The 13,975-nt window shown below is 43.0% G+C and overlaps 1 protein-coding gene across 2 annotated transcripts in view; it reads right to left on the bottom strand.

Moving 5' to 3' along the window:
• Window positions 1–13,975, bottom strand: part of STYXL2 (serine/threonine/tyrosine interacting like 2) — a 31,012-nt gene that overhangs the window by 12,369 nt on the left and 4,668 nt on the right. The window contains exons 3-4 of one of the 2 annotated variants that reach the window (XM_072830447.1): window positions 13,355–13,417; window positions 1,218–1,312 (exon numbers count right to left, since the gene is read on the bottom strand). In XM_072830447.1, coding sequence (XP_072686548.1) covers window positions 1,218–1,312; window positions 13,355–13,374 — 115 coding nt within the window. In that variant the 5' untranslated portion in view covers window positions 13,375–13,417. The remainder of the gene's footprint in view (window positions 1–1,217; window positions 1,313–13,354; window positions 13,418–13,975) is intronic. The other variant, XM_072830446.1, reaches the window with a different exon arrangement.

Raw genomic sequence — 13,975 nt, 5'->3', positions numbered from 1 at the left:
TGAAGCCACTTTGGCTTGGCTTGGAGCAAAGGGAAGAGAGACTCTAGGTAGGGCGGTAAAAGAAAAGGGAAAAAAACTTGAGAGTTCCTTGAGAAGATGGGGCCCCCGAGGATGTCTATGTCACAAGCAGTGGCAGATGGAATTTCTGGCTCCTCACGAAGTGGATCCAGATGCCCTTAGCGACCCTGGGGGCACCCAGAGGGCCTGAGGACTGAGAAAGACCTGGGACTACATGGAGAAGCAGCAGTATGTGTGGTTCTCACAACTAAAGGCCAGGGAAGGGTTCATAGCCACCAGCAGTGGATGCCAAATTAAGCTCAAAGCCCAGCAGGACCCTGTGTCATTAGCATGGCTGCTACATCCTACCCCACCCCACCAGTAGTGACAGAGACACTCAAGGCAGAGGGAGGAGAAAAGATGTTTGCTCAAAATTGATTAAAAAAAAATCCATCCAATCAAGATGAGTATCCTTGAATGAAATATATAGTATGTTTTCTGTGCCAAAATTTACGGTGTGCATATTAACATTTTTCCCCATTCTACCTTTCCCTGCCTCCTCCTCATACATAATTCAGATTGAAAACCACCTTCAAACACTAGTGGGAATGCAGATCTAAATCTAGATATCCTGGGCAGCCAGGTGGCTGGGCAGTTTAGCGCCGCCTTCGGCCGAGGACCTGATCCTGGGGACCTGGGATCGAGTCTCATGTTGGGCTCCCTGCATAGAGCCTGCTTCTCCCTCTGCCTGTGTCTCTGCCTCTCTCTCTCTCTCTCTCTCTCTCTGTCTATCTGTATCTCATGAATAAATAAATAAAATCTTAAAGAAAATGAATAAATCTAGATATCCCTTTGAACAGAACTCTCTGTGCTTCTGGTCATTCCTTGGGCTTTCAGCTCTGTGTCTCTAGTATAAGCCACCCCAGGATTCCTGAGATTAACTACAAAACTGAATGGGAGGACATAGAAGCAGATTGGCCCTGTCTCCCTGGCTGCTGACTCCAGAGAACGATTCACACCGATGCGTAATAATTTCTGCCTCTATCTCTTGAAGGTTGATGATGAGTTGTGTTGGCCGAATCACAATCTTTGGATCTACTCCTCCTAATGTGATGGGCAGCCCCTGAGAAGCACCCTGACCTCCTCCAGTGGGCCCTCTCCAGGGATCCCCAGATGGCTGTGGACTCTGCCTGCTTCCACCCGCCTTCTGGTGGCATTACCTTCGTTGATGATCTGTTTAGCTGCAACCGACGAAGACAGGTGAATGGGCTCCATGAAAATGCTTTCTGTTTCTGCATCTGAGACCATCGAGTACCTAAGAGAAAAGAGTATTTGTGTAAGATGACTCTGAGCAGCATCTGAGTGGGAGGCATTCTTTTTAGACAGGAAAACTGGACCTGATTTTAGGCACAGTGGACAGCAATGAGAGATAAAGGGAATACCCTCCTTAGTTTAGGGAACCTGAGAATGGCGAACACTGTGGCTCAGTTGCTGCTTTTCAGACCAGAGTTGGCACTTATGTGAGCTGATGTCTAATGACGTGGTAGTCTAGGCTGTGGAGGGAAGAGCACATGTCTGTGGTTGGGGAGATCTCACCCTGATGTGAGTTCACCTTTTCTACTGGTTTACACTGTTGTTCATATTTTCTATCTTGCCCCTGTTCCTCTGTTATCAATACTATAGGATGTCCCTAACTATGCTGTTCCTGAGGTTCTGCTGGATTGGTGGGCTGGGTAGGCTACCGTCCTTACCCCTTACCCCCATGCCCTATATCTTTGCCCTGTTTGAAAGAGAATAGGCTAAGAATGATGGGCTGGCACAGGGAAATGTGAAGGTTTGCTCAAATGCACAGTCCTGATTCTGGACACAAGAAATCAAGACTCAGCCTGAGCCCAGGGATGCAATCAAATAACATAGGTAAATGTCAAGGTAATTTTCCAGAAATAATTCAGCAGAAATGTCCTAAGGGATTTGAGGAACATGGTGAATCAGGGGCAGAAACAAGGGGTAAGACCACAGTATCACAGTGGGTGCTACCCCCCACCCACGACCTTATGGGTTCTTCTCTTTTCCAGGCATTGGGGTAAGTTTTGGTTCTTTTTTTTGTTTTGTTTTGTTTTTGCTTACTCTTTCCTTTAGGTCCAAAAAGATTAAAGAAAAAGTGAGAGAATTTAATGGATACCATTTTCTTCCATCACAAAAATTCCCTTGTGCTACTTCTTTAGAGTCAATGCCTCCCTTAACCTCATCCCTTGCCAATCACTGATCTGCTTTCTGTCCTTACAGTGTGGCTTGTCCCAGAATGTTATATAAATTGAATCATATCACAGCCTTTGAGACTTGGCTTATTTCACTTAGCAAAATGCATCTACAAGTCATCTATTCTTTTGCATTAATCAATAATTTATTGTTGAAAAATATTCCATATTTTAGGCACCTCGGGCTATTGTTTCCATTGCTGTCACATTGCCTTGAGTCATGTCTGGGTATTCCAGAGGGGGGAAAAAATGATATTGACATTGCTGATTTGGTTGTACTTTGAATTCTCTCTTCCTCAATCTGTCTGCTACTATTTACTTTTCAAAATCTTCAAACAGTTGCTGTATCCTTCTGTTCAGGTTTTATAAAGGCAGTCCATGGGAGAGTGGAGGGTGTGTCTGCCATCTTAGCCAGGACTGGAACCTCTGTTCTACTGTCTTTTTGCTTTTAAATGTCTGAAGTCAATGTGTTTCCTGATTCTTATAAGTGACCTATTTTATCTTTATTAAAACCCATAGGATCTTTTGGTTCATGGTGTTTAGAAACTTCCCAATGATGTTCATTGGTTATTTTCATCCATTGTTCTGGGAATGGATACCATTTTTGAGTGCCTTCTATGAATTTAATCCTGATGAAATTCTCACACAGTAGGTATTATTATTCCACTTTAAAATTAGGAAATTGGGGAACGTGGGTGGCTCAGTGGTTGAGATTCTGCCTTTGGCTCAGGTCATGATCCTGGGGTTCTGGGATTGAGTCCCACATCAGGCTCCCCGCAGGAAGTCTGCTTCTCTCTGTGTCTCTCAAGAATAAATTAAATTAAATTAAAAAAATAAAAATAAAAAGAGTAAATTGTGGCCCAGATAACCTAATGAAATTCTCCAATCCAATAAATAAAAGGCAGGATGCAAACATAGGGCAATCCTGCTCAAAGTCCAATCTGCTCCTCACCACAATATACCATTTAGATTAGACAGAGGAGGTAAGTTGATTGGTGGATCCCCAAGCCAAACATAGACTTCAACTCGGAAAAGTACTTAAAAAATACTTGTTGAAAGCATGGATTGATGAATAGATAGATGAATGGATGGACTGAGTTGAGTTGTACTGAGTCTGGCTGAACTGCATGGAGCTACCTTGAGCAAAGATAAGTTTAGTTGAACTGATTAACAGAACAATTTTCCCATCGTAGAAATCCACACGAGAGTCCTCCCTTGGGAGAATGGTGTGCTCAGGGCTAGTCAAGCTATGGAGAAAAAAAAATCTTTGGCAAAAGAAAGGAGCCTATGACTCTACCCCGAATGTGGCTAGACTTGTCAATGCAGCAAAAGGGACAGCACAATGTGGCATTATTGTTGGTAGTTCCTGATGGATTTCCAAGAAAAGTCGTGTTGGATTCCCATTCTAGCATCAAGTACTCCTCTAATATTCTAAGTACTCAAGAAGATGCATTTTTATATAAGTATGACTGGGAAGTGGGGGTGGATTCAGGGTGAAGCGTACAGGATAGTATCCTTGCTTATTAGAATCAGTGAGGTCTTGGGATCCCTGTGTGGTGCAGCGGTTTGGCGGCTGCCTTTGGCCCAGGGCGCGATCCTGGTAGACCCGGGATCGAATCCCACGTCGGGCTCCCGGTGCATGGAGCCTGCTTCTCCCTCTGCCTGTGTCTCTGCCTCTCTCTCTCTCTTTCTCTCTCTCTCTCTCTGTGACTATCATAAATTAAAAAAAAAAAAAAAGAATCAGTGAGGTCTCATTATTTGGAGGGTAGTAGTAAAGAGTGAACGCTTGGCAAGCATGGGCATGAGCTCTGTAAAGGCACACCTAAGGTCATTTTATTTACTTCTGTATCGCCAGCACATGGAAAGTGATCGGCCAACTAAGAATAGACCAAATGGATGGTGGGCAGACAGATGGGTAGAGGGACGAACAGACAGACAGATGGAAGAATGCATGGGATTTGCTGGGTATTGGGCAAGGTGTCCACATATCACCTTGAGGAGCAAACCCAATGGTCTTCAGGGCCCTGCCATCTCTGGCTGCTTTCTCCTCTCCAGCCTCAGCTCACACTGGCTTCCCTCTGGCTCACTCCTCACACTAATCTTCTTTTGGCTTTCCATCCTCACCAAGCTTCCTTTTGCCCTGGGACTTTCCAGAAGCCCATTTCCACCGCCTACATGCTCAGTGCTTCCCCCCTTACCTATCTTGCACATCTTAGTCCAATCATCACTCCTCTGGTCTCTACCTCTCTCATTGCACGAAGTACCTTTCCTTTATGGTGCTGCTATCAGGTGCAATTTTACTTTTATTTGTGAAATCATTTGATAAATCCCTGTTTCCTTTACTAAATCATACCCTCTATGAGGCAGGCACCATGACTGGTACTTTGATGACTGTGTTCCCAGCACCTAATACAATGTCTGGCACAGACTAAATGCGTAGAAGGGATTTTCTGATTCACAGACTGAACTAGTCCTCAGTATAGTACCATATTTATGGTGATGTAGCAGTTTCAACAATTAGCAACAGGCACTTATCAAGTATTCGCTACTTGCTCAACATTTTACTGGGATACCAGTAGCAAGCTCAGAAGGAAAACCAAGGTTCTAACTATGTTCTGTTCATGCTCATTCTCTGCCCTTGTGAGGCCACATTGCATACGATCTTGGAGGCCAATGTTGACAGTTTGCAATTTTTTCCTAGGGTGGATTAAAGGTGGCCCGGATCTATGACACTCCTCACACCTCCTTTGAATCTGGGTGGTCTCTGTGACCGCTTTTACCAACAGAATATGGTAGAAGTGACACTATAGCATTGTCTGGCCCCAGTCTTAAAGGCAGCTTCTCCTTCCTGGCTCTCTTTGGAAGCCCTGAGCTGTCATGTGAGAAGACCACCAAGCTGAAAAAGCCAATGGTCAGCAGTTCATGCTGAGCTTCCAGCCACATGGATGAGTCACTTACTCCTCCACCTGTCAAGCCACCACAGCCGACTCTACACAGACAAGCTGCCCAGTAGGCTTCTGTCCAAATTCTTAGCCCACCAAAAGGGGAGCAAAATAAAATCATTGTCTTAAGTCATTATGTTTTGGGGTAAATTTGTTAAGCAGCAACAGATAACAGGAGCTGTGTTATTCCAAGGGCTAAGAAGTGAGATTTGAGAAAATGCTAAGGCATCTTCTCCCTAATAGTGAACGTAGAACCTAATAAATATCATTGAATGACCTGGAATTGTTGCAGTTGGGAAGTAACAACAAAGTAACACCAATATGAGAGCAAGCCCCACCACCACACCAGACCCTGTGGACGTTTGGGTCCAGGTTTCAGGGCGGTCTCAGTATTAAAATAGCAACATTCCATAAAACTAAAGTCAGAACCTCAAATTTTATATACATATGAGTGATATCCTTGTAAATAAACAATATTTATTAAGGGGGTTAATTCCTTCATTAATAAACAATTATTTATACCATTATTTTTTATTTATACTATTATTTGTAAAATAATCCTTTTGTTTATTAAGGGTCAATATTATGTAAAATGAGGTTAGGGGTGGAAACCAAAGCAAAACTCTGACCAGGTAAATAGTGGAGAATCACTACGTAGGGATGAGAAGGGCTTTCTCCTGGCACAGCTTCTCATTTCTCCCACGGGTAGGTTTTCTCTGTTTCTCTGTAGGCTTCCACAGCTGTGCACTTGGAGGCAGCCTTCTCACATCCATAATCAGTATTCCCAACAATGGGCATGAACTGGAAAGGGGCAGAGAAGGAGCCCTCACCTGTCAGGTGTGAAGAAAGGTTTGGGAAGAATTCACCTGGCCGTGCCACCTGGATTCCTTCCTGGAGCCATTGACAAGCCTATTATCATGACATTTTCCCTAAACAACACTGATTTCAGGTGGTGTGGATTTGTTCTCACGTGACAAATATAGGGACCTGAGAATCTGTCCTAAATATACCTAATCTCTGAGGCTGTGAGTTCGATAGGGGAGAATTTGAAATTAAAATTTGAAAATAGAAATGATGGAGAAATATCCTTCTTCTTAGGGGTTGTCAAGATTGAACTTTTTCTCCTTCTTCTTTTCTTCTTTTTTAAAAGATTTTATTTATTTATTCATGAGAGATACAGAGAGGCAGAGACACAGGTAGAGGGAGAAGCAGGAGCCCAGAATCCCGGGATCACAACCTGAGCCAAAGGCAGATGCTCACCACTGAGTCACCCAAGCACCCAAGATTGAACTTCTTCTAATGAGTCAGTGAGTAGGACACCCTTGAAGACTCTACCCAGTACACTTTTCAGAAGTTGGAGATTTTGTGATTGAGAAAAGAGGGGTGTGAAGAACAGATTCTCTCCCCAGCCCCACAATGTGTCTCTTCCTAGCTGCTGATGCAACCATGTGAACAATAGTAAAGTGAGCTCAGCATTATGTAGTGTTGAGTATAGGATGTAAACTATGAGTCAACTGCTAAAAGAAAAGGAAATGTAAACCTAACAGTCCTAAATTGTTTTGCCACGGAGGCAGTTTACCATGTCAGATGTGGGGGTGGGACCCAAAAGGACCCAAGTGGAGAACAAAGTTTAGGCATCAAGGAGCGGTTCCTTTGTTTTCCAGGGAGAAGCAGGACTGCAGGGAAAGAAAGGAGGAAGGAGAGCGAGACCTGAACAATTGTCCCTGTATATATTTGCAAGGTCAGTGAGACAGTGGCCCTAGAGGTTTTGATTTATGACCATGTCCATGCCTACCCCCCGCAGACCTGAGACAGAATGAAATGACACCCAGACCCTGATTGGAAAGCGGCAAGGGCTGGCTGCTCAAAAAGACAGGCAGGGAAGGAGAGAATCTAGGATCGATACACACCTCATCACAGGATCACCAAGCAGCAGCTAAAAAGCCTTGAGGGTGATTTGAAAGAGAAACAATAAAGCAGAGTTTGATGGACTTCCTAACCAAGAGCGGGAGACTGGTGCCGTTTTCTTTAAACCCATGTTTTACAAAATTGCGGACTGTGGCCCGTTAGTGTATCATAAAATCAATTCAATGGGTCCTGCCCAGCATCTGGAGAAGGAAGGAGGGAGAGAGAAAGAGAGAAAAAGAGTACAGAGCACTATCCGTTTTAAGGTAAATATAATCTTGTAAAATCTACTTTTTTATTTATACAGACCTGAATGTATGTTCTGAGTTGAGAAGTAAGTGGCACATCCTACCGTGGATTACAGTCACTGAAGTTTAAAAGCCACTGCTTTAAACCAATTGCCATGCTGTCAAGGCACAGAAGTCCTTCAACCCAGACCCCCTCCTGCCAGCTGATCACGTCATTTCAAGGAGTCCCTTGGAAATGAAATGGAGGCAGAGGCCCAGGAGGGGGTGTCTATCTTGATTTGGCTTTTGCAAAAAAGGAACAGATTTCTGAGTTTCTTCTAAGTGTTCATTCGCTTCAGAGAAAGTGACCACATGGGCAAAGTTCAGGTTCCAAAGAAAGAGAGAAGTCAGTAAACAAAAGCAAATTGATTTATAGCAAGCTGCTTCTGGCAGGCCTTGTGGAAGCCGGAAAAGTCTTCACGGAAAAAGAAATACAAAAGAGAAAGGGTAGCTAGGAATAGCCAGTTCCCAAGGACACTCCACGCCCCGATTGCCTGTCCCACCTGCCCCTACCGGCCACAGAGACCTCACTGTAAAGGAACTTGGCTGAAGGTGGAGGGGAAGATGCCTTCATGACAGGCAGCCTGAGCAGATGACCAAGGAGTTCTAGAAACTTCAAAGGCTTAAGAATTCCAGATCTGAAAAGCCAAAGCCAGAAATGAACTTTAACTTGGAAAGAAATCAAGGCAAAACAGAAAAAACATTCTCCAAATCAGAGCAAGAGAAGGATAAAGGAGTCTGGTCCTTCATTTGGAATGGAAGAGAAAACTGGTGATTGCTGAAGAGGAAGAGGAGAGGCAGAGGGGGGCTCCGGAGCCCCTGCAGTATGGGAGGGCTTGGGGGGCTATAGCGTCCTCGGTTCACCGCACAAGCACACTGATTTCTTAGCCTGTGCTCGTCTGGATGACTGGCAAGGTCTGATGGAGATCACAGAGACAGGCAAACCCCGCCAACTTGCCCCCCTGGACAGGAGGTTTTAAATTTTAGTGTTAACTCATAAATTACCTAGGGAAATTAGTCTCATGGGGAGATGGAATAATCTCTTGCCAAAGGCTTTCTTCCAGAAAGAATGCTTCACAGACATGGGTTTGAATTTAAGGCATTTGAGGTCAGTGCCTAAGCCAGACAAAAATGAAGATCTGACGCCTCTATCCACTGCCTCTCCCTCTTTCTCAGATTCTTGATTCACCCCAGGAGGCGATTTACTGGTGAGGTTGGAGATGTTAAGACGCCCTGCCAGGGCAGCAAGCTGACTTCATCCCGCAGCTAGCTCTGATTGATCAGCCGTGGCTTCTAGTCTACAGCACGGGGTAGACTTTGCAAGGCCCTATCCTGGTTGCACAGCAGAGTCCAGTTATGTCTCCCCGGGGCTGGATCTAGGGCTGTAGTAAGTTGAATGGTGGTATCCCAAAAAGGTAGGTCTCCCAGAACCTGTGAATGTAATTTTATTTGGAAAAAGGATGACAGTAGATATAATTCGGTAAAGGATCTTGAGATGAGATCATTGTGGATTAGGATGGGCCCTAAGACCGATGGCAAATGTCCTTAAAAAGGGCACACAGAGAAAGAGAAGACAGAAGAAGATGGAGGCAGAGGTTGGAGGGACAGAGCCACAGCCAAGAAACTGTTGGAGCCGCCAGAAGCTGGAGAGGCCAGGAAGTCCTCCTAGAGCCTTCAGAGGGAGGGTGGTGCTGCCAACACCTTGATTTCAGACTTCTGGCCTCTAAAACTATGGGAGAATATGTCTTTTGTTATTGTTGTTGTTTTAAAGATTTATTTATTTATTTATTTATTTATTTATTTATTTATTTATTTATTTAATTTATTTATTTATGAGAGACACAGAGAGGCAGAGACATAGGCAGAAGGAGTAGCATGCTCCCCACTGAGCAGGGAGCTTGATGCAGTATTGGATTCCAGGACCCCAGGATCGTAACCTGAGCAGAAGACAGACACTCACCCACTGAACCACCCAGGCACCCCTATGGGAGAATATATGCTGTTTATAGGCAACTCAGTTTGTGGTAATTTGGTAGAGTAGCCTTAGGAAACCAGGTGGGTGGGGTATCTGCTGACTCTGTATATTTAATTTTAAAAAGGCTCAAGCTTTTAACTACAGAGATAAAACAAGAAGGATGGAATTTCAAGCACAAATTAAGTACAGGAGGGACTGTGCTGGCTGGAGACCAACAGCAATGGTGATGATCAGTTGCTCAGAATACAGTATTTGCTTAGAGCAGAATGAGAGAAACATGGTATTTTATTTAACTAGAACATGTAGGTCTCTGGTTAAATAAAAATTTCTTGACATCATGAGTTACTGTCAGATATCTTTCACTGGAAGGAACAGGAAAGAGAATCACCATATTTCAATACCTAATATGATACATGTTTACACATGTTATATACATGTTATAATAATATATGTTACATATCTTATATATTATAAACAGCATATGTTATATTATATTGTTTAATTTCTACCACTGGGTAAACTATTCCAATTTTATAACTTGAACAAGCTCTCATGGCTAGTAAGTGGTAGAGCAGAGCTTAGTAAGTGGTACAGCAGAGCTGACTTCAATTTTGGCCTCAGTTATACTATTTAAGTTTTTTTTTTAAGATTTTATTTACTCATTTATTCATGAGAGACACAGAGAGGGAGAGAGAGAGAGAGGCAGAGACACAGGCAGAGGGAGAAGCAGGCTCCACGCAGGGAGCCTGACATGGGACTTGATCCTGGGTCTCCAGGATCACGCCCTTGGGCCAAAGGTGGCGCTAAGCCTCTGAGCCACCAGGCTGCCCTTGAAGTTCTTTCCATAGCATCGCACTGCCTCCTAGAAGAGACTGTTATTTCCCCTCTCATAGCTTTAAAAAAAAAAAAAAAACGCAAAAGAAGCACAGCTTTTTGAGGTATAATTATTATATAAACATCACATATTTAATGTGTACAGAGTGGTTAACATTTGACACATGTATATACCTGTGAAACCATCACCACAATCAAGACTGTGAACCTCCCTATGCTCCTCCGAAGTTCCCTTGTGCCCCATCGTAAGCCCCCCTCTCCGCGCCCCCAGCCCCGGGCTCCCCAGGCAACCACTGATTTGCTTTCTAACACTATAGAGAGTCATTTGCATTTCCTGGATTTTTAATATAAATTGAATCATATGGTATGTACTCTTTTATGTCTGACTGCTTTCATTTAGCATAAGAGATTCATCTGTGTTGTCGTACGAATCAATACTTCATTCCTTTTTTCTGCTGAATAGTATTCTGGGGTATAAATTTACCACAGTACACTGTATTTATCCATCCACTGGTTGATGGACGTTTGGCTTGTCTAAGCTATTGCAAATAAAGTTGCTCTGAACATTCATGTACAAGTCTTGGTATGGATGTAGGCTTTCATTTCTCTTGAGTAAATACCCAGGAGTAGAATGAGTAGATCATATAGGTGTAGGTGTACATTTAAGCAGGTGTATGGTCAACTTTTTAAAAAAAGTTTATAAAATGGTTGTACCATTTTACATTTCCACCAATAGCGGGCTTGTTTCAGGTACTCCACATTCTCACTGATATTTGGTATGGTCAGGCTTTTTAACTTTAGGTATTCTATGGGTGTGTAATTGTATCCCACTGTGGTTTTAATTTGCATTCCCCTCAAAATTGAGCATTTTGGATCTTTTCATGTGCTTATTTGCCAGCCACATACCTTCTCTGGTGAAGTATCTGTTCAAATCTTTTGTTCATTTTTAAAATTGGTTGTTTGTTTCTTTTTTACTGGGTTTTGAGGAGTTTTAAAAAATATCTTCTGGGTACAAGCGCTTTATCAGATATGTGATTTGTGAATTTTTCTTCTAGACTGTGGATTGCCTTTTCATTTTTTTAAATTTTTATTTATTTATGATAGTCACACACACAGAGAGAGAGAGAGAGAGAGAGAGGCAGAGAGAGAAGCAGGCTCCATGCACCGGGAGCCTGACGTGTGATTCGATCCCGGGTCTCTAGGATCGCGCCCTGGGCCAAAGGCAGGCGCTTAACCGCTGCACCACCCAGGGATCCCTGCCTTTTCATTTTTAAAGATACTATGGATTCATTCATCTGTGGTGGTTTAGGCCTGGGTCTGTAGTGCAGACTGAATGATAACTCAAAAGCCAGTGCAGCTGTAATAGTTTATACCTGAAGTTTAACTATGATGATTATTATGGGAAGGTTTTATGATGATTATTGCAGGAAGGGATAGCCCACCAAGTGTCACTGTGTGCTTGCCTCCCTTGAAAATCTCTGAAGGGGGCTAGCTAATTTGGGATCAGCTTCAAAAACCAATTGTTAAGGAGCCTATACAAACCAAGAAGAGCATCAAAACCAACAGGATTCAGCAGGAGAAAATTTGGCTCTGTATGTGGGGCCATGCAAAAGCTCAGCCCATTCCACATGTAAGTGGGGCTTTCAGGTTGAGCCTGATTTTTCCCAGGAGTGAGACTGGCAGCTGGATGGGCTAAAGATTGAGTATCACTGGAACTGCTCAATTACAAACAACTGCTTCTATTCTGTATGTGGCAAGCTAACTTTCTCTGAAACTGTGAAACCACCAGAATTGGCCTTCCCTGTCTCCTACCTCCCCTTGCAATGAGTGACCCACTTCTCACCTGTGCATCCAGTGCTCACTGCCTTTCCCAACCAATAATCTGAGAAACTCAATCACACCAACGTGATACACACTTAAACATGTTTATTCCCTAAGGCAGCATTTAAAAACATATATACCCAACTTTATTTATCCAGCCTACTGTTAATTGGACAGTTTATCAACTTGCTTACACATTTATACCCTTAATGACTGTTAGCTAATAAAACATTCCTTGACTTCTCTTCTGATGCACAAATGTACTTATTTCTGTTAAGTATGTATCAGGAATGAGCCTGCTGGGTTACAGGACAGGCATATGTTGAGCTTTAGTAGTTACTATGAAAGAGTTTTCCAAGTGGTTGTACTAATTTACACTCTCCCCGGCTATGAATGGAGTTCTGATTGTTTTACATCCTCATTTATAGTTGCTATCATTGGGTTTTAATTTTAGATGGCCTAGTGAATATGCAGTAGTATTGAGTTGTGGTTTTAGTCAGAATTTCAATTATATATTTATGCTTTTATTGATTTCTAGCTTCAATCTTCCAAAGTAAAAGAATATATTTTATATGACTTCAAGCATGAAAAATTTGTTGATACATGTATGGCCAGAATATGATCTATTTTGATAAATGTTCCATGTGCATGCGATAAGAATATGTATCCTAAACTTATTGGGTACATGTTCTATAAGTGCCAACTAGGTAAACATTGCTTATTGTTTTGCTCAAACTTCTCATATTCTTTTTAGAAAATATTTACTCATTTTAGAGAGAGAGACTATGTGTGTGTGAATGTGGAGGGACGGGCAGAGAAGGGAGAGAAGCAGGTTTCTTGCTGAGCATGGAGCCCCATGCGGGGCTCAAGCTCATGACCCTGAGATCATGACCTGAGTGGAAATCAAGAGTCAGATGCTTACCTGATTGAGCCACCAGGCTCTTCCTTCCTATATTCTTAATGATTTTTTGTTTGTCTCATACCATTGGTTGCTGAGATTGTTTTTTAAAAATTTTATGTTTGACTAAGATTGCGGATTTTATTTTTTTCTTTAGTTCTGTCAATTTTTTGCTTTGCACATTTTAAGACTACATTATTAGATCTCAGAAATTTTATTTATTTGTTTAGAAAAGATGTATGTATTATTTGAGAGAGAGAGGGAGAGAAAGAGCATGAGCAGAATGGGGGGAAGAGGCAGAGGGAGGGGGGAGAGAGAATCTCAAGCAGACTCCTTGCTGAGCTGAAATCAATGGTTGGAGGTTTAACTGACTGAGCCACCCACGTGCCCCAGATCATAGAAATTTTAAATGATTACATCTTCCTGGTGAACCACACCTTTGATCACTGTGAAACATCCTTCTTCGTCTCTGGTAATGCCTGTCTTAAATTCTTCCTTGTCTGAAATCAACAAATACCTTTAATCAGTGTCTGTGATTGTGGCAGTTTGTATTTCCCCAAAACGGCCCTGCTATTTCCCATCCCACTTCTCTTCAGTGTGACGCTGGTACTCCTGTAATGCTGGCGGAATTTATGTTGCCTCCTTTTGAACCTCTGGGGTCCTGTACATGACCCCTGAGGCTAGGTCATGAAACTCAGTGCATGTTTGCCTTGTTCTCTTGGATGCTAACCCTTGGCATTTGGCTACCAGGCTATGAGAAAGCCCGAACTGGCCCATGTGGAGAGCCCATAGGAAAAGACCACGTTAGGTGCTCTAGCCAACAGCCTGGCTAAGGGCTGGAAATGAAGTGTCATACTTGTGAAGAAGCCACTAAGCTACCAGCCCTCAGTTGTTGAGTCATCCTTCTTCTTAAGTCCTCCTGGGCCGAAAGTCTTTCCAGCTGGGGCCCTAGACATCTTAGAGTAAAGATGTGCCACACTTCTGTACCTTGTGAGGTTCCTGATTGTGAACACGAAACAGTGGTTGTTTTATGCCACTAAGTTTTGAAGATACAAGAG

The sequence above is a fragment of the Canis lupus genome, chromosome 6 (genome assembly GCF_048164855.1).
Source record: "Canis lupus baileyi chromosome 6, mCanLup2.hap1, whole genome shotgun sequence".
NCBI lineage: Eukaryota > Metazoa > Chordata > Mammalia > Carnivora > Canidae > Canis > Canis lupus.
The sequence above is the reverse complement of the archived record's forward strand: the minus strand, read 5'-3'. Positions and strand labels throughout refer to the sequence as shown.